The sequence below is a fragment of the Leuciscus leuciscus genome, assembly GCF_965113295.1.
Source record: "Leuciscus leuciscus genome assembly, chromosome: 6".
Classification (NCBI taxonomy): Eukaryota; Metazoa; Chordata; class Actinopteri; order Cypriniformes; family Leuciscidae; genus Leuciscus; species Leuciscus leuciscus.
In genome coordinates this window covers 23413108-23431776 of record NC_138730.1, presented here as the reverse complement: position 1 = coordinate 23431776, position 18669 = coordinate 23413108, and the positions used below count along the sequence as shown (strand labels likewise).

Sequence of the window (18669 nt, the reverse complement as noted above, 5' to 3'; positions counted from 1 at the left end):
GTCAATGATTAGGATTTAGAAATGGGTTGATATCGCCACCTTGTGTTTAAAGTCAGAATGACATCACTGCCATCTTACAAATCCACTGTGACAGAATTCATTTTTACAATACTCACACTTTATAAAAACTTTTTTTCCCAGTAATTGTGGGGGGAAATCTATGTATTTCTGGGGAGTGGATTTAAATATGGTTAAAGGCGTTAAACTACAGAACTGAGAATATTAAAGTCTTAAAGGAACACTCCACCGTTTTTTGAAATAGGGCTTATTCACATTCTTTCCTACATTTAGATAGGTGTGCAAATGCATTTTTGTCTCAGTGCATGCATTGTTTTAGTTTGACAGGGTCGGCGTTAGCTTAGCTTAGCACAATGAATGGAATCCTTTGTTGCCAGTTAGCATGGCCTGAGTAAAAGTGATCAAAAAAAAAAAAAAACCCACGTAATTACTTCTTGTGGCCTGCGTATTCACAACGAGTACAAGAAGCGATCCAGATTAACACTAGGCGATTTCCTAGGCAGATATTGACTTGGGACTATATTAGGGGGAAGCACAGGCGAAGCACTGCTGCTTAGGCGAAGCACTGCTAGTTCGGCGCTGAGATCTCACGCAACACATGAAATCCCACGACTTCCGTCAACATACCGGCGTGCAACGCGTCAAAAAAACAGATGAAGAAGAACATACCAGCGTGACCTGCACCGAGTGTCTTCGCTTTTGGATTCTTTATTTTGTGAAGTTACAGCAAACATGGTAATTACCTGCGTAGCAAAAGGTTGTGAGAATAAGCAAAGGACATACACGAATGTAATGTTTCACAGAATTCCTTCAAATCTGGAACTGAGAAATAAATGGCTAGCAGCTCTGGAGATATGTACTTCAACGCCTCTCAACAAAATAAATCAGTATCGTGTTTGCGAAGAACATTTTGCACCAGAGGACTACTTAGAAAAAATGGAATATGGGTCCAGAAAGACGGTAGCAGTACTACGTCTGAAAGATACGGCCGTCCCATCTATTTTCAAAGCACAGGCAGAACAAAGTGCACATGTAAGTTGTCTTTTATTTGTCTTCCTTATGTTAATCTGTCTTTATTCGGTTGTAAAATAGATGCTGCACTAGACTACGGATAGACTAGAATACTATCTAGACTAGACTACGAATCTCATGTTGAATTCAACCTGTTTAGCATGAACAAACAAACTAAAATAAAAATCGCTGTTATCGTGACCTGTAAAATGAAATGACTGAGGGCTAAGTTTTCTATATTTTTCTCTCAACGAGTTAGACTCAGGAGTTTTAGTATAACTACTAGAGAGGAGAAGGCTACTAGCATTTTGACCAAAGGATGTAGCAGAACAGTATTCATTGTTTATGTAACACACACACATACACACATACGATCGCAACCTCCTCCTCCTGGCGTTCTATTTCCAAAGCACGCAGCTCGTCTTCTGTAAACTCTGGTTCAAATAGGTATGGTTCAGGCTCTTGACTGTCTGAGAAGTCACCCTCTTCGTCTTTCACAAAATCAGCCATGTTCATCGCCATTCGTATACTGTAAGCTAAATAGTCAGGCAGCAACTATTCACGCCGGTATGTTGACGGAAGTCGTGGGATTTCATGTGTTGCGTGAGATCTCAGCGCCGAACTAGCAGTGCTTCGCCTAAGCAGCAGTGCTTCGCCTGTGCTTCCCCCTAATATAGTCCCAAGTCAATATCTGCCTAGGAAATCGCCTAGTGTTAATCTGGATCGCTTCTTGTACTCGTTGTGAATACGCAGGCCACAAGAAGTAATTACGTGGGTTTTTTTTTTTTTTTTGATCACTTTTACTCAGGCCATGCTAACTGGCAACAAAGGATTCCATTCATTGTGCTAAGCTAAGCTAACGCCGACCCTGTCAAACTAAAACAATGCATGCACTGAGACAAAAATGCATTTGCACACCTATCTAAATGTAGGAAAGAATGTGAATAAGCCCTATTTCAAAAAACGGTGGAGTGTTCCTTTAATGGTAGATGCAAACTTTTTTTAATTTAGCCATGAATAGTTTTACCTTTTTAAACAATAAACTTAATTACACTACTGTTTAAAAGTTTGGGGTTAGTAAGATTTTTTTTTTAAATGTTTTTTTTAAAAAGGTCTCTTATGCTCACCAAGGCTCCATTTATTTTATCAAAAATAAAAGTAAACTTTGTAAATATATTATGTATAATAAATGTAAATTTAAGGAATGTAATTTATTCATGTGATGGTAAAGCTGAATTTTCACAGTATATTGTCACATGATCTTTCAGAAATCATTCTAATATGATGATTTGCAGCTCAAGAAACATTTTTATTATTATCAATGTTGAAAACAGTTGTGCTGCCTAATATTTCTGAGGAAAACGTGATAATTTTTTTTTTTGTATTCAATGATGAATAGCTTTTTTTGGAAATAGAAATTGAATGTGTCCTTGCTGAATAAAATAATTCATTTATTTAATTTAATTTTTAAATCTTACTGACCCCAAACTTTTTAATGGTAATGTATTTTTCAAAGCTCTTTCAAAATTGCCATTTCAATGAAGAACAAACTAATAAAACAACATGCAACTTTATTTTAAAAGTTTCTTTACGGTCCGTATATAAACTACTATATTTACATAATTACACATTACACGTAAAAAAATTCTGTTAGTCAAGGCAGACCTGGCTCTGCGAAGTTCCTCAGAGGGTCGTCCCCCATGACCCAGCCATTGTGGGCCAGGAAGTGACATGACTTTTCTGGTTGATTCACCAGTTCCAGATCTTCCTCCAAAGTTGCCTCCCCGAATGGGAAAGTGAAATATCTGCATACAGACAAAAGTTTTCAGAAGCACCATAATTACATATATTGTATTGTATTCAGGGACATCGCTAGAGGGCCGAAAGTTGGTGACGATTCTAGGGCCCAACTGACGGAGACCCACAACAACAACAACCCGCACCGGGGCTCCGGATACCTTAGCTACGGCCCTTATGTATACATTCATTTTATTAAACAAAGGAACATGATGCTAAAACTTCAGCAGAGGCTGATGGAAGGAACTGTGCTACCTGGTAACCAGAGGATGCTTCCTGGTGACGGGGCCCAACTTGGGTCCATGGTCAGCCAGTCTTTCATAGCTCACGGTTCCATCAATGCAGTTGGTAGCCTGAGAGTAAAGAAATGACATTACTGCACTGGACTACATTGAAATCAGAGGTAATGCTACAGAGAGAGACTCACCTGCTCCTGATGGTGCTTAATTTCATGAAACTGTTCACCATTTATTTCCTCTAGTCTCCTCCTCAGCCAGTTACAGCAATCTTCAATGGCACCAGGACTGCTCCTACAACAACATAAATGTGTAATTCATCTGTAGAATACCAAATACAGCATAATAAACAGTGTACAGCAGGGGTGCAAACCTCAGTTCCCTGGAGGGCCACAGCCCTGAAGAGTTTAGCTTTATCCCTAAATAAACGCACCTGATCCAGCTCATCAAGTCCTTCAGGCTTATTTGAAAAGGGTTGGAACTAAACTCTGCAGGGCTGAGGACCCCCAGGAACTGAGTTTTGCACCCCTGGTCTACACTGAAAACATGCTCAAATGTGCATCAGCATACTAACCCATGGGGCACAAAGGTTTCTAGAGCGGAGTTCATGTCCACTGTGTTACCAAAGCGCCTGTACTGAGGGTCCTGAATGATCTTCAGTTGTTGTTTGCCATCAGTCTTGATCCTATCAGGTTTGGCTCCTGTACAGACAATTTAGAACAAACCACTAAATACATTTGTTCACTCAAAAATGAAAAGTCTGTCATCATTTACTCATACTCATGCCCTAACCCATGAGACTGGTCAATGTTCATATGTCAATAAAAGCCTAAATTAAATCTGTTCATCACATAACACGATCGTGTCTCTTCAGAAGACTTGGATTAAAACCACTCGATTTATATTCATTTATTTTACAATTTCTTTATGAAAGTTTTGAAGCATCAGAGTTTTGGGTGAATAGACTTTCAATAGAGGGACAGAAATCTCTCCGATTTCATTTAAAATTAAAATATTTTCATTTGTGTTCCGAAGATGAAGGAAAGTATTATGGGTTTGGAACGACATGAGGGTGAGTAATTGATGACATATTTTTTATTTTTGGGTGAACTAATCCTATAAAGTCACCATGAAATCAAATGGAATATTGAAGTATTTACTACAAATGATTTATCTGTGCACATCATTATTTTTTTAATTCATGTGCCCTAAAAATAATCTTTAATCTAAATATCTTCCTCCCCCTCTTGCAGAGACATTTCTTCTCTTCTCTAATGACGTTTACTGGCGCGAGGGACAACCTGTCGCTCACATGAGATCAACCAATAAACCATCCAACATGTTTCACTCGGATATCCATCACAAAAGCGAACAAAAGACTTCCATTTTATGCCGACTTTAACATGTTAATTTCTCTTAACCTACAGTAAGTGTCTGAGAAGCATCCAGGAACTCACCGCTTTGTAGTAAAGCTCTGAACTGCTCCACCGCCGGTTCCACTTTGACTTGGAAGAACTCCCACAGTTTAATCTTGGGAAACACATCCTGCCAGAGAACTCCACGAATGGCCTAGTGAAAACACATTACAGTTAGTTTTGAAGGAAATAAGAGCACCTTACACTTCAAAATGAATTCCATTCTATGGCTTTCACAGAAAGCGATTCACTCACATGGAGGTGCGGGTGATCCGTGATTAGGGCAGGGAGACCCCTGTCTTCGTATTTGCCATCAGCTATAGCACAGGTGACGTGCCACAGGGCCCTGTCCAGAACCCAGGCCGGCTTCAGATGAGGAGAGTTCACCAGGTTATAACCACACTCAGGATGTTTCTCAATCCATTTGCTGTTAGCAGCTGAGAAAGGCAGACGGTTAAAAGACACAGCGGTTATCGTGACACTGTAATGCAAAATAAATAAAAAAGGACATAGAAGATGAAACGGGCATCTTTTTGCGTAATATGAGTAATATTACTCATTATATAAGTAAGTCACTGCAAGTCACTGAATTGGTGATTCTACTTTTGCTGAAACAACCCCGCCACCCCCTCAAATGAAAAAAAATATGGACTTTTTTGGATTTAAATGACAACAACTTTAAGAATAAGTTGTTGGTTCTAAAGAGACAGTATTTACAATAAATGTACAGATTAAAAGCAATTTACAATGAGGTCCAAAGGTTTGAGAGTTCTTATGAAAATGTGCCTATTTTGCATTTTCCTATTTTAATGCAACAATATTAATTCCATTAGTGACCTCAAAATAATAATAATGAACATTTATTACTTTATTTTATTATTTATTCATTATTTACAGTACCGTTCAAAGGTTTGAGGTCGGTAAGACATTTATAATGTTACAAAATATTTCTCTTTCAAATAATCAAAAATCATGAAATAATGTCTTGCGGTTTCCACAAAAATATCAAGCAGTAACAATTTTTTGTTATAAACTGTATATTAATTGTTATAAAAATAAGGAATGTTTCTTGAGCAGTAAATCATCATATTAGAATAATTTCTGAAGGATCATGTGACACTGAAAACTGGAGTAATGATGCTGAAAATTCAGCTTTACCATCACAGGAATAAATAATAGTTTCAAATATATTAATAGAAAACAACTATTTAAAATTGTAATAATATTTCACAATGTTACAGTTTTTACTTTTTTTTTTTTTATCAAATAAATGTTTGTATATTTGTATATTTATATATGTATATTTGACTTTGATTCCCAGATTCATAATGTGGCCTCAGACTTTTGGACCCCACTGTATGTAACCTGCACAAATATATACTATTCCGTACTGGACTTCCCCTTGTTTAAATGTTTGGCATTTGTACACAGCTTCAGATAAGGTATCACACACCCCCTGACCTTTAGCTGTGCTGAGTTCTGGTAGAAAGAAATGAACTATGAACTTTGCTTTCTATGAAGCCTGACTACTCTAACACATGCATGCACAGCAAGACAAGATTAAGGAAAAAGAAACATGATTTTATAGTGACATGCTTAGAGATGTCAAACAGAGGCTGAAGAAGCTCTGTAACAAGACTACGCAAAACAAGTAAACAATTCAAATTCCACTGCAGTTACTCATCTGTAAACACATTAGCCTTCTCTAAACCTTCACAGTCAGTCAGCTTGTCTGAAAGAAAGTTTTAAAGTGCTTCTCTTTATATTCTGCTCACGTATTGGGTCCATACAACAGCTTAACCGCACTATATCAGACAGGCTAAATGTTTCACCGATAGGTCCTGTCCTCTGCAAATAAACTATTTTTAGAATTGAAGTCAATGCAAAGGCTTTTAGTGGGGGCTTACTGGCGATTACAGTCATTCGCTTTGGAACTGTGGCCTTTTCCATTGGAATAAGAGAACCCACTATAGCTGGACCCAGCAAATGGATAACTGACATGCAAGTCCAGTGGGTGTGATATGTTATACTTCATCTAAAATTATTTAACAACCTTTTGACAATTCTTTTATAACGGTTATGCATGTAGATTTTCTGAGTTATTAGGATATTTTAAAAGTTAAAAAGTACCAAAAATTCATAAAGCATTGTTGAAAATTGTCTATAAACTAGATAATAAAAAATTGAAAAACGCGCACCCGTATGATTGTAAACCACATCCGTGATGCAAAGCATATTCCACTCATTCTTCATTTTCTCCACCAGGTTGCCAACATCTGTCCAGGTGTAAGCTTGTCCAGGAGGGGAGAAGTCTGGGTTAAGCTCCAGCTGATCGGCCAGAGAGTAACAGGAGCGAGACTCACCCAGCGTCTGCAGTGGTGTGAAGTGAATCATATTATACCCTAAAAAATAGAAATGAAATCAGTTACTTTGAAACAGAATACTAACTGAATACGTATTAAGATATATTTCAGTTAATTTACCAATGTAATAAAACCACATAAATGCAATCTATAGCAAACTATGACATACCAAATTAGCCATATGTCTTCATAAATTAACCTTGAAGGCATATTGCTAACGAGAAACCATTACTGATAGTTTTAAGAAGTATGATCTATGTGCATTTCAATGATAGACCTTACAGTGTATGATTATATACGGCCATTAGTGATGCACTGCGGATAATAACATACCAATTAATTGCGGGTGGATGAGAGATAAATCATTAATGTGTTGACATTAATACGATAAGACACGGAACTCTAATTTCATGGTAAAATGCAACGAACGTGTGGGAACAACTTTTATCTCTTCAGGGAAAACAAATCAAGGAAAACATATAATATGCATCAATCACCTCCTAGTGGTCATTATATAAAACGCAAAGGAAAAAAAGATATTGCTTAATAACTTAACAGCTTTAACTAAAAATATACACAAGCGTAACCAAAATTATTCTGATAGGAGTGTTCCAACATAATGATGGAAATATTAAAGTGTTAAAAGCTTAATTTTTTGGTCAGGCACCAGTTTGCAGACTCTCAATAAACTATGCAATTGCAGGGTTAGTGGAAGCAAAACAAATCCGAGTTGGAAGCATTTGACTGAAATAGCTAACCAGGATGAATCAAGTGGTGGGTATGTGATATGTAATGGCTGTGAAACCGCAGTATGTATAAGACAATAAACTAATAAAGCCTATATCCAGCCTTTGCTTGGACTGAACATATTTAATTTCTTCTGTTTGTGTTCGGAAAGTTGGGGGAACTAGTGGCAATTTAAGTTTGAAGGGAGTAAAGCCTGTGTTAAATTTAGACTATTAAGGAAATGTAATTTTGCCAAAGAATAACTTTTACATCAACAAATGTTCATTTAAAACCAGCCTACTTCAGTGTAATATGTTACCATATCATTTTGCTTAAAACTGAGAATTTTAATAATTGTAATGTGATGATCGGGTGTGGTTCGGGTGCAGATATCTAAATCAGAGAAAATCATTGTTCGGATGGGTGGCGGGTGGATGGTTTATTTTTAACAGTAGATTCGGGTGATGTTAGAGCGGACTCAAGCATCTCTAATGGTCATTATTCTGAAATAAAGAACTCAAAAATGTTCACTTTGGAAAAACTAACTTGGCCTACAACTTAGACCTGCAAACTAACTAGGCCTGCTAACTAACTTGGCTAACAAAGTTAACTTTGACTAACTTAACCTCATTAAATTTATTTGATCAGGTTCTGCATAGTTATTGGTTATTGATTTGATCATGTAATCAAATTGACTGCAGAGAAGGAGATTAGAGAAGTTCAAATGGAGTTAAAGGGATAGTTCACTTTTAAATTAAATTTTGGTATGGTTTAGCTTACCTCAACGGCATCCAAGATGTAGGTGTCTTTTTTTCCGCAGTAGTTTCAATTTTGATATTTTGAAGTCAAACCGTTCTTGTCTGTCAGTCATATAATGCAGGTCTATGGTCACCACCTCAAAGAGTATGCACAGAGAAGTCCAAATTAAACAATTCCCCATCGTAAGTACACGTTTCGTGTCTTAGGCCATCAATGTGTACTTACGATGGGGAATTGTTTAATTTGAACTCTGTGCATGCTCTTTGAGGTGGTGACCATAGACCTGCATTATATGACTATATAATGCAGATCATTAATTTAATTTCAAAGTGAACTATCCCTTTAAAGTTGTAAGTGTTAAAATTGTAAGTGTAACTAATATAGCACCAGCTGTCTTCTTACCCTCCTCTTTGGCGACTCTAAGCCTGTCCAGCCACTCATCCAGGGGGCCGAGGCATTTGGACAGGTATGTCTGGATACTGATGCAGTCTAGGGGCAAGATGTGGTTGTCCACCCCTACCCGCAGCACTGGGTCAACCACAATATATCCACCACCAGACCTCTCCTTATCTCTGAAGAGTAAAAAAATAAATGAACAAGGACCTGTTGTACAGTTTTTAACAATATTTAAATGCAGAACTGACAGTATAGAACTACATATTTCTGCAACTAACTCACCCATGGCCAAAATAATACTGGTATGAGCCTGAAATCTTGAGGTCAAGGTTGCAGAACTTGTCCGAATCATCCTGTCTTCCAGTAGGGTTAATCCAGTCTAAGGTGTGAAACTTGTGGCGATCAAAGCGCTCCCCTTCTGCAGGGTAGTTGGTGTAAACGTGCACGTGTTTCCCCTGAAGAGTGGGACCCAGGCGAAACTGGAGTTCAAACCCTGAGCAGAAACACAACATAAGCTTCATGACACAGATCTTGCCGTTTTTGAGTTACAATAAATACATAATAAAAGAAATTGATTTATGGTGGTTACTGGTGGAACTTGGCACAAATTGTTCATGATGTATTTATTAACAAGCTTTCTTTTTTTCAAATATATTTCAATGTCTTGTGGTAACATAGTAACAGTATCAGAAGGCAATATGATGGTACTTTGTATTGATTCCTTATTATTATGCCATGATATTTACATGGTACTTCAAAGTTCCTTAAAGTGTAACATGGTTTTACCATCATAGTAGTCTCTAAAATAAGCATTGTATTATCATGATACAATCCCCCCCAAAAAAGGGTTATCATCAGAAAAAAAAACATATTATACCATATTATGTACTTATGAAGGATCTATAGGGCTCATAATATTAATAATAATAATAATATAATATAATTATTATCATTGATATTAATTATAGAATTATTAATATTAATATAAAGGCAAATAAAAGAATCTCATCTCATAGCTTTATCATATGCAAATTAGATAAAAACTAGACACTAACTATATTCATCTATTTTGAAATTATGCATTAACAGTATCTGAGGAAAATTATGCATATACATATACATTGATACAAATGACAACCACTTCATAAGAGTATCCATGGGATTAAAAGTGAAAAGTTCTGAACAAGATTTGTTTACTGGATTCATTGTATAATGAACAGATTACATTTGAATGTAACTCAAACTCCTCTGCTATAATCTGATATGCTCTTTAGTAGTGCATGAATGAATAGGTAGCCTACTTAATAAAGTTGGCTCCTGAGAACACCACCGTCTATAAATAAGCACAAACGTTCCACACGTAACACAGACTTCTGCCCATTATCACATTACAATGAATACACTAGTACTTCTGTCATGCCTCAGGACAATGCAAAGAGTTAAACATGAGCTGAAACTTGCCTTGGTCCAGACGGAACAGGGTCCTGTCTAGTTTCTCCATGTCATTGAGGACCATCACTCTTGTTTGTTTTGGTGTCATGATTGCCCTCCTTATTTTAGAACGTCCTTAATACAACGATGAACAGGAATTCAACGGGACCCCATTCACTGAGAAGTGAACCAAAAAATATGCAAATCATCACACACACACACACACAGAATTACAATAGATGATGACTTCATTCAAGACTGTAGCTTCTGAAAAAAAAAAAAAAAACACAGAATTGCAACAGTTTCCTTTAAAATGATTGCAACATTTTACCATTACAATGTAAGAGCCACATAACATGATAACGAGTCAGCATTACAACAACCAAAACAGAGAGCTCTGCCGGAATACGGAATATACCTCAATATTGTCAAGATTTATATCCGTACGTTAGTATACGCTCTATGCACCATCACCACATCTGATAGTTTAACAGTGTCCGATATTCGTGAACGAATCGTTCATATGAATCGGATATTTTCAATAGGTTGAACCGGTTCACTGGATAAAACATGTCCGATTCGTAATGTGCATAGACAGTAAAATAAGGTAATGTGCCTGGGGCGAAAAGTAAGTTTGCCGAGACGAATTGCAGAAATGATTAGCTACACCCGAGAGATGTGAATTCATTTTAGTTTTGTCTAATGTAAATGCAAATTATATTTATCTTGTAAAATACTTGTTTTATGAGCCGACTAAAACTTAATAACACATGAAAATACAATAATTGTTCAAATTATTCTAATCATCCATAATAACCAGCATTATGTGTACGTGTTTACTAGATTATTTTCATCTAAATCACTAGGCCACACCGAGATGCAAAAAGAATCACTGAATCGTTTTGTAAAGCGGTTCTTTGAAACAAATTGTTCGAAAGAACCGACTGGCGGAAATGTATCGGACTTCCCATCAGTACAGTAAACATGATATACTATTTAAAAGTCACGGCCAAAAAGTATCCTCTATCTCAGACTGGTCGAGGTTAAGAATTTAGCGGATAAAGGCCAAGTCTATTTTAAATGAGTAATCGGGGCAATGTCAGGCTAATATTTGCCAAGCCATTACAACATGCATACTGTCCTATTCTGATGCACGACAGTCTAAAATCTAAACTGATATAAACATTTAGATCAGTTTTGCACGACAATACAGTGTTATAGAGCAGTAGGGTTAAAAGACACACCAGTATTTTTTTTCCTGTTTTCGGCTTAAGGACGTTCCAGTCGCTGGTGAAGGAGGCGTGTGCACGTCGCTGCTTCCCTCTACCGTAAATCCACTAATAAAAGACACATTGCCATTTACATTAAATGTTTCCAGACACAGTGTATGCTTATGCACATGATTAGATAGACATTTTTTTACTAGTCACGTATTGGCATTAAATTCACAGGTACGAATAAATAAATAATGAATAAACAAATAATAAAAAATCTGAAAAGTGAAAACAAACATACAACCTGCTGGGAGTTGTTTCAGATTTTGTCTCCATCGTGTGGTGGCAGGCCTACAGACTCTTAAAATGCGACATGACCCGCCCATTCATGTTCCAAACCATAAAACTATTATCTGCCAACATTACCTGGTCCTGAGCAGACAGGTTGCTGACAAGGTAAGAGCAGTGCTTTCTTTTCAAAACCTTCAATAACTTTTTTATTAACATCTTTATTTACACACATACTACATTTTGTCATTGTTAAACTGAGTAGTTTGGAGAAGTCATGGAAAATTCAATTAATTGGGCAGCAAATTATAATGGCTTTTTCATGAGAAAAAGTGAGTTGAGAAAATTTTTTCATATTGAAAAAACCCCCACATTTTATATAACTTTATTAATTATAATGGATGGTAACTGACATACAAATATAAATTCACCCCAGCGAAAATCAATTTCCACAGAAATCACAAATGACTGGAAAAGTTAAGAAAAACTCTCATTTGTCAATAAATGTGGGAACCCTAATGTAATGTAATATGATGTGGTCATGTTGTACTCCTCTCAGGATCTATCCACCGACAAGGGTAACTTTGCCTCTGCTGGAAATGTGGAATCTGCAAACGTCTCTGGCAATCCTTGGGACTTTGTGTTTGACAGCTGTAAGTGGATACAAAAATGGAAAGGTGGAGAAATCTTGCGAGAGCATGATGCCAGAACACCATAGCCAACCCAACACTACTGCCAGTCCATACACACTGACTGTGAATGCCAGTAAATTCAGCCCAGGGATGGACATCAGAGGTGAGGGGGAAAACACATTAAACAACGATGATCATTTTTTTTTACCAATTTAGATGTTTTGAGTGAAGTTGAACAATCACGTTGCTTCCTTTTGCCAGTTGCCTTTATTTATTGACACTTCCACTGTCCATAGTCACTCTCTCTGGAAGTGAGCACTTTGAAGGCTTTCTAATTCAAGCCCGAGATGCCACAAACCCCGATGGATCAGCTGTTGGCTCATTCGCATTGGTAGATCCCAAGATTTCCCAGCGTTTGACATGCAACAGCATTGAGGTACTTTATAGTGGAGGCCATGGTTTTCACGAAAATTTTAATCAGCACGAATGTTTTCTACATTGATAATAATAAGAAATGTTTCTTGAGCACCAAATCAATGACTGATCATGTGAAAACTTTATTTTACTTTACTTTTTTTTTTATGGATTTTTTACGATTACAGGAATAAATTACATATTAAAATAGAACATTTTAAATAGTTTTTTATATATATATATATTTCACAATATTACTGTTATGTTTATAATATATAACAGCAATTTATAATATATATAATATAATATTTCTATATTTTTATATCTAATAAATGAAGCCTTGCATGAGAGTTTTTTCAAAAACATTTTGAAACTTTTAACTGGTACTGTATTTAAAAATATCACATGAGCAAAAGTTATATTATACTAAATATCATTTGGTTGGTTCGTCACAGCCCTGCTGTTGTATAAATAACTTACAATGAATTATTTGGTATTACAAAGTATGTTGAAATGTGTCTCAAAATCTGCTTTTAATGTTAAAGAGTCGCCGTACAATGAAAGTATGATGTCTTTTAAAGGGCTCTGCCGTTAGTCACACCAGTAATTCCAAACATACCGAACTTCAGGTGATCTGGAAAGCCCCGTCGAATGCTCCTCCCACTGTACAGTTTCTGTGAGTGTGTTTCTGATCTGACTTTGTCATTCAATGTTGAAAATACTCATAAACAGTTCAGTCACTGTATTGGCTCTTTTCAAACCAATATTTGTGGTATATTCAAATGTATTTTTTTTTTTTTTTTCACATCAAGTGCCACAGTTCTTTCCCACTACAAGACATTCTGGCTCAAACTTCCTGGTCCGGTCATATCTCAGGGTGACGTTACTCCCGCTCCACCTCAATCTACCACCGTCATGTCTACAATCTCTGCAAGCACCTCTATACTACCTGAGCCAGTACGTGCCAAAATACTAAAGAGAATCTGCTCTTATAAGCTGCTTTACATAGCCTTTTATTGTAAAAATAAACCCTGCATGATGCCACTTCTCTTACAGTTCACTCCCGAGGGATGTGGCAGGTGGAAGTCTTGTCTCATTGACCCTGTCGGCTGTAACCCTTCTATAGACACAAACTGCTTCTTCCTTTCTTTTTCTACTTTGGGTCAAAACGTTTCGTTTGAGCTCAGCGGCCCTGCACAGGGATACGTCTCCTTTGCCCTGTCCAAGGATGAATGGATGGTGAGCATGATCAAATGCATTTCAAATTTTTGTCCTAAAATTGCATTCAGTGCATTATAATGAACTGACTTTAGATATATTATATTAATGTGACCCTGAAGATCTTATTGTTTTTCTAGGGAGATGATGATGCGTACTTGTGCGTAAATGACGGGGGTCGTGTAAGCGTTGAGTCTGCACACACAACAGGAAGGACATACCCAGAGGAGGCATCCCAGGTGAGAGAGTACTAGGATTGTAATGCTGCTTTTAGTTTTCAGTATGTTACAACATCATTTTAAAACCATAAAAACATTATAGTCCAAAAAGATGACATTGTGTGCTCTAAACTTTATGCAGTGTCAGTCATAAATGTAATCAGCAGGATTTGCCCTTCCTCTGCAGTCTGTGCTGACTGATGTAGGCTGGAGAGTTTCCGATGGGGTTATTCAGTGCAAGTTCTCTAGATCCATCTACACCCCTCAGGATCCGGTCCGATTCAGTCTTGACAACAGTTACTACCTGTTCGTAGCACACGGCACTGCGGAAAACGGTGAGCTTTTTTAAATGCATCAATTACATAGATTGTTGTTATTGTCAAATAAAGCTATAAAAAATCATTTTCACTCATTGAAATAAAGCTAAATATATATATATATATATATATATATATATATATATATATATATATATACATATACATATATATATATATAAATATTAGATGAAACACATAAACTTAAAAATAAAAAATTGGAACCACTGCCTTGGCAACTAAATAAAATAAAATAAGTTGAAGTTGAAGTACTAAAATTACTAAAAGTAAAATCTAAATAGAAATCTAAAAAACCTTATACAATTGCAAAAGCACATCACAAAAGCACTAAACTTAAATAAAAATAAAGATTAAAGAATTAAAAAATATACTAATTATAATTTAATATAATACTAAAATGGAAATGAAAGTTGAAAATATTAAACAATAATATAACACTGATGATATATAACAGAATAGATAAGCTACTGTAGATTGAATTTTTGTCTTATGTGTTGTCTCTTTTTTTAACTGCTACATTTACAGCATGATGAAATAGCAGGAATTGTCTTTCCGGTCATCACGTCCTTCAGGGCTGTATTTCTCCTTTTGGCAAATGATCATGCATCTCATCAGATACAGTGTCACATACTGTATAACTTTGTTTTTATGGCCTCCCCACTGCGTGTTACTCCACAGATCCGGATTTCTGACCTTACTGTTTAACAAGTGTCTGTGAAGGCCTGAGCAATCAGTACTCATTTCCTTTCATTTATTTTATGGCAGGGTCATTGGGTGCACAGGGAATAATATAGTTACAGCTGGTTTGCTAAAGTCTGAATTAATCTTTACAAGGAAACGAGTACACGTGCATTTCTTAAAACATTTTGACCAGGTGATGTTCTACGAATTACACTGCAATTGTCTCACATTTTAGATCATTTTTTAAAATATCCTATCTTTATTGTATAATAAATCACAAATTATGCTTTATCCAAGTTATCTCATCAGTTTTATTGTTGTGCTGCAGGTATGATCCATAGACACACGTGGCAGCCACTGATATCGTCCCACCATCAGATCATAACCGGCCCTCCTGAGATACTGACAGGTTCTCGATCTCCACTGCTCATGAAATGTCATGGTAATTGTTTTGCTGCAATTAAGTTTACTGCAGGATACTGAGACTTCCATGAATGGTTAAATATATGGTCAGGAAAAGGAAATGTTGCAAGTGCTATTATCATCATTGTGCCATTGAAAAGTGTATTATAACTCCTGTGGAATAAAAGCATGGCAATTTGGTAATTAGATAAACTACTACATGTGATTGGTGTAAATTGCAAAATGCTGCCAGTTTACAAATATAATTCCATTGTAAATGCAGGAGCTCTAATGCTGATTGCCTGGATGCTAGCAGGAAGCACTGGAACATTAATCGCTCGCTATTTTAAACCTGATTGGCCAGAACGAACATTGTTTGGGCAAAAAATATGGTTCCAGGTATGAATTATGTTTTTATATAGGACATTTATTTGTCTATTGCAAAAAAAAATATCTATGAAACAATCTATTGGTTGCTGCTTATTACTTATTCATGCTTTAATACTTTTCAGTTTTCTGCACATTTCACTTGTAATCAGCTTTTCATAACTGCATATATTTTTCATTTTCTCTGTTTACAGGTGCATCGCATGTTGATGTCCCTTACAGTTTTGCTCACAGCTGTGGGCTTCATTTTTCCTTTTATCTACCGAGGAAAATGGAGCACAGTGAGTAAAGCCTGTTCTCTCTGCCTAGACAATGTTTTGCAATAAAATGCAATGCATATTTTAAACAGACAATATTCAATGTATTAAATGCCACAGTTACGCTCTTTGCCCTATTTCATTTAAAGAGTGTCTTATAATTATGGTGTGGTGTTATATTGTAGCCTATGTTGTATTGTCTATAATATGTGTTTAGCTGTACAGTAGTATTTATTAATATTTTTAATTAACTTTTATTTTATTTTATTTCAATTTTAGTTTAAGAGTAACACTTTGCAATAAGGTTTCACTTGTTTGGATTAGTTAACTACAGTAGTTAACATTAACTAACAATGAACAATACCTTTACAGCATTTATTAATTTAATATAGTAATTTATTAATACATTTTAAGTTCAAAAGTTGTATCTTTTAAAATTAGTTAGTACACTGTGAACTAACATGAATTTGAACATTTTTATTAATGAACATCAACAAAGGTTAATATATGCTGTAAAATATTCTTAATTGTTCATGTAGTTAATGCATGAACTAATGTTAACAAATGAGACTATTTAAATGTTTTCATCATCTAATATTTAGATTTTAATTTATTTCAGATTTATTTAAATTTCTGAACTTGGTTTTAGTTAACAATCCTATTACCAAATGTCTTTGCAGAGAGCAGGTGCTCATCCTTACCTAGGCTGCACAGTTATGATTCTCACTTTCTGTCAGCCTATAATGGCTGCATTCAGACCAGCTCCAGACTCCTCAAGGTAATGACTCATCAGTGAACTCATATTTACATCTTCTGCTTACATATCTGAGTAGAATAACACCAGGATAATCATTTCATTTTCCCAGGAGGTGGATATTCAATTGGTTGCACTGGGGTGTTGGAAATGCTGCTGAAATTATTGCCGGTGAATTCCGCTCTTTGGAATTTTGTTGTTTAGAAAATGTATCTCAAATAAATCCATTTCTATCTGTAATAATTCCGTTTTTATTTTTATTTTATTGTTGCAGTGATTTCCATATTTTTTGGAATAAAGCAACAGTCTCTTTTGCTACCTTACCCGTGGACCACAGGGGTTCTCTCTGCTTTTGTGGTTTGGACCATTGTGTTAAAGCTTGTGTTAAAACTTCATAAGCATGATGTTATTAAAAAAGGTTTGTATAAATCATTTTTACATTAAATTCCTCTGAAAGACTGTGCAAAAGCAAAAGTCTGATTTATTTGGAAGTACACAGTATCTGTTTCAGTCACGTTCCCTCTTCCTGTGGTTCAGACATACATTTGAAGATGATTCCAATTGAGAGTGAAATTAAGCAAAATATGTTTTCAAAGATATGTAACATTATATATTTAGTCATTTTTCTTGTTTCAACAGGAAGTGTCAATGAAGATGAACTTCCAGTTTTCTCAGACTTTTCAGGGAATGTAAACTGGGTAAGTTAACTTTACTCTGACTTAAAGAATAATAATAATAATAAAATAAATCAGTGTGTATTGCAATAGACACAACAAAAACTTACAGTCAAATTATAAGGCTCAAAAAACAACCTTACATAATGTTCATCTAAGCATCTAAATGCCCTTCTTTCTGCTTCCACAGGATACTAAGTTTAGAGTGGCTGTCCTTGCTGTTTTTGTGCTCGGAAACTCAGCTTTCTGTATCTCAGTGCTCGTCTCCATAGGGAACGTATAACCAACATATGAATCACATGGCAGCTTTTCAGGACATAAACTGGGATGAAGGCCTACAATTATATATACAGCAGAACAAATCATTATCAGTTGTCATTTCATTTTATTGCAAGGTTTGAACAGTATTTTTGCATTGAAAACATCCTGCAAGGAAAAAGCATATCTATTAAGATGCCATTTCAAACATGAATATTATGAAGTGAAATTCACACATATTTTAAATTATTATTTTCACACAGGAATAAATGTTGACATTATAAGCAGGCAATCAAAGCATAAAATATTTAAAAGGCTCACAATGTAATAATGGTACAGAAGCCAGCTACTTATCTGTAACACCTCTGGAAGCTACATCCATAATATACTCTGTAATAGACATTCCAAGAAGCGGTTACTCTTGTCTGAAATTGCACTTTTAATCAGATTAAATCAATAATAAATGTATTTTTTTATTTACTTCTGCTCTCCACTGTATGGCTAAAGTGACAAAATATCTTATGAACAAGAAACTAAATTGTTAAGACTCAAAATTAGTTGTTTTTTTTAAACAATGTATGTTATGTGAAATCAGAATAATATATTTCTCAGTGTTTGGCGTTATTTTTGTACATAGTGCAATTTAGGAATGCATTACTGTATAAATTTTCCATCTCCAGTAATATAAAAGTGTACCCAGGATATAATTCAAAATGAAAATACTATTCGCATCCAAAAAATAAAAAAAGGTATCACATCAGTTCTGAATATTTTTACTCAAC

At 35.6% G+C, this 18669-nt stretch overlaps 2 protein-coding genes across 5 annotated transcripts in view; one reads left to right on the top strand and one right to left on the bottom strand.

Moving 5' to 3' along the window:
- The window catches only part of agla (amylo-alpha-1, 6-glucosidase, 4-alpha-glucanotransferase a), a 30263-nt gene extending 18772 nt beyond the window's left edge, over window positions 1–11491 (bottom strand). For 3 of the 4 annotated variants that reach the window (XM_082172752.1, XM_082172750.1, XM_082172753.1), the window contains exons 1-11: window positions 11397–11491; window positions 10183–10329; window positions 9004–9214; window positions 8728–8897; window positions 6676–6879; window positions 4733–4914; window positions 4520–4631; window positions 3637–3763; window positions 3254–3356; window positions 3082–3179; window positions 2695–2834 (exon numbers count right to left, since the gene is read on the bottom strand). In XM_082172752.1, the coding sequence (XP_082028878.1) occupies window positions 2695–2834; window positions 3082–3179; window positions 3254–3356; window positions 3637–3763; window positions 4520–4631; window positions 4733–4914; window positions 6676–6879; window positions 8728–8897; window positions 9004–9214; window positions 10183–10261 (1426 nt within the window). In that variant the 5' untranslated portion in view covers window positions 10262–10329; window positions 11397–11491. Of the gene's footprint in view, window positions 1–2694; window positions 2835–3081; window positions 3180–3253; window positions 3357–3636; window positions 3764–4519; window positions 4632–4732; window positions 4915–6675; window positions 6880–8727; window positions 8898–9003; window positions 9215–10182; window positions 10330–10570; window positions 11334–11396 lie in introns of those variants that run through there. The other variant, XM_082172751.1, reaches the window with a different exon arrangement.
- Window positions 11492–11623: 132 nt separating this feature from the next.
- Window positions 11624–18647, top strand: frrs1a (ferric-chelate reductase 1a). Its single transcript, XM_082172767.1, has 16 exons — window positions 11624–11822; window positions 12214–12449; window positions 12583–12722; window positions 13282–13376; window positions 13513–13657; window positions 13757–13939; window positions 14059–14157; window positions 14324–14471; window positions 15484–15597; window positions 15841–15956; window positions 16139–16225; window positions 16882–16979; window positions 17068–17126; window positions 17230–17373; window positions 17595–17653; window positions 17820–18647. Exons 2-16 carry the CDS (start codon window positions 12254–12256, stop codon window positions 17910–17912), a joined length of 1776 nt encoding a protein of 591 aa, XP_082028893.1. The 5' UTR covers window positions 11624–11822; window positions 12214–12253; the 3' UTR covers window positions 17913–18647.
- The last annotated feature ends 22 nt before the right edge of the window (window positions 18648–18669 follow it).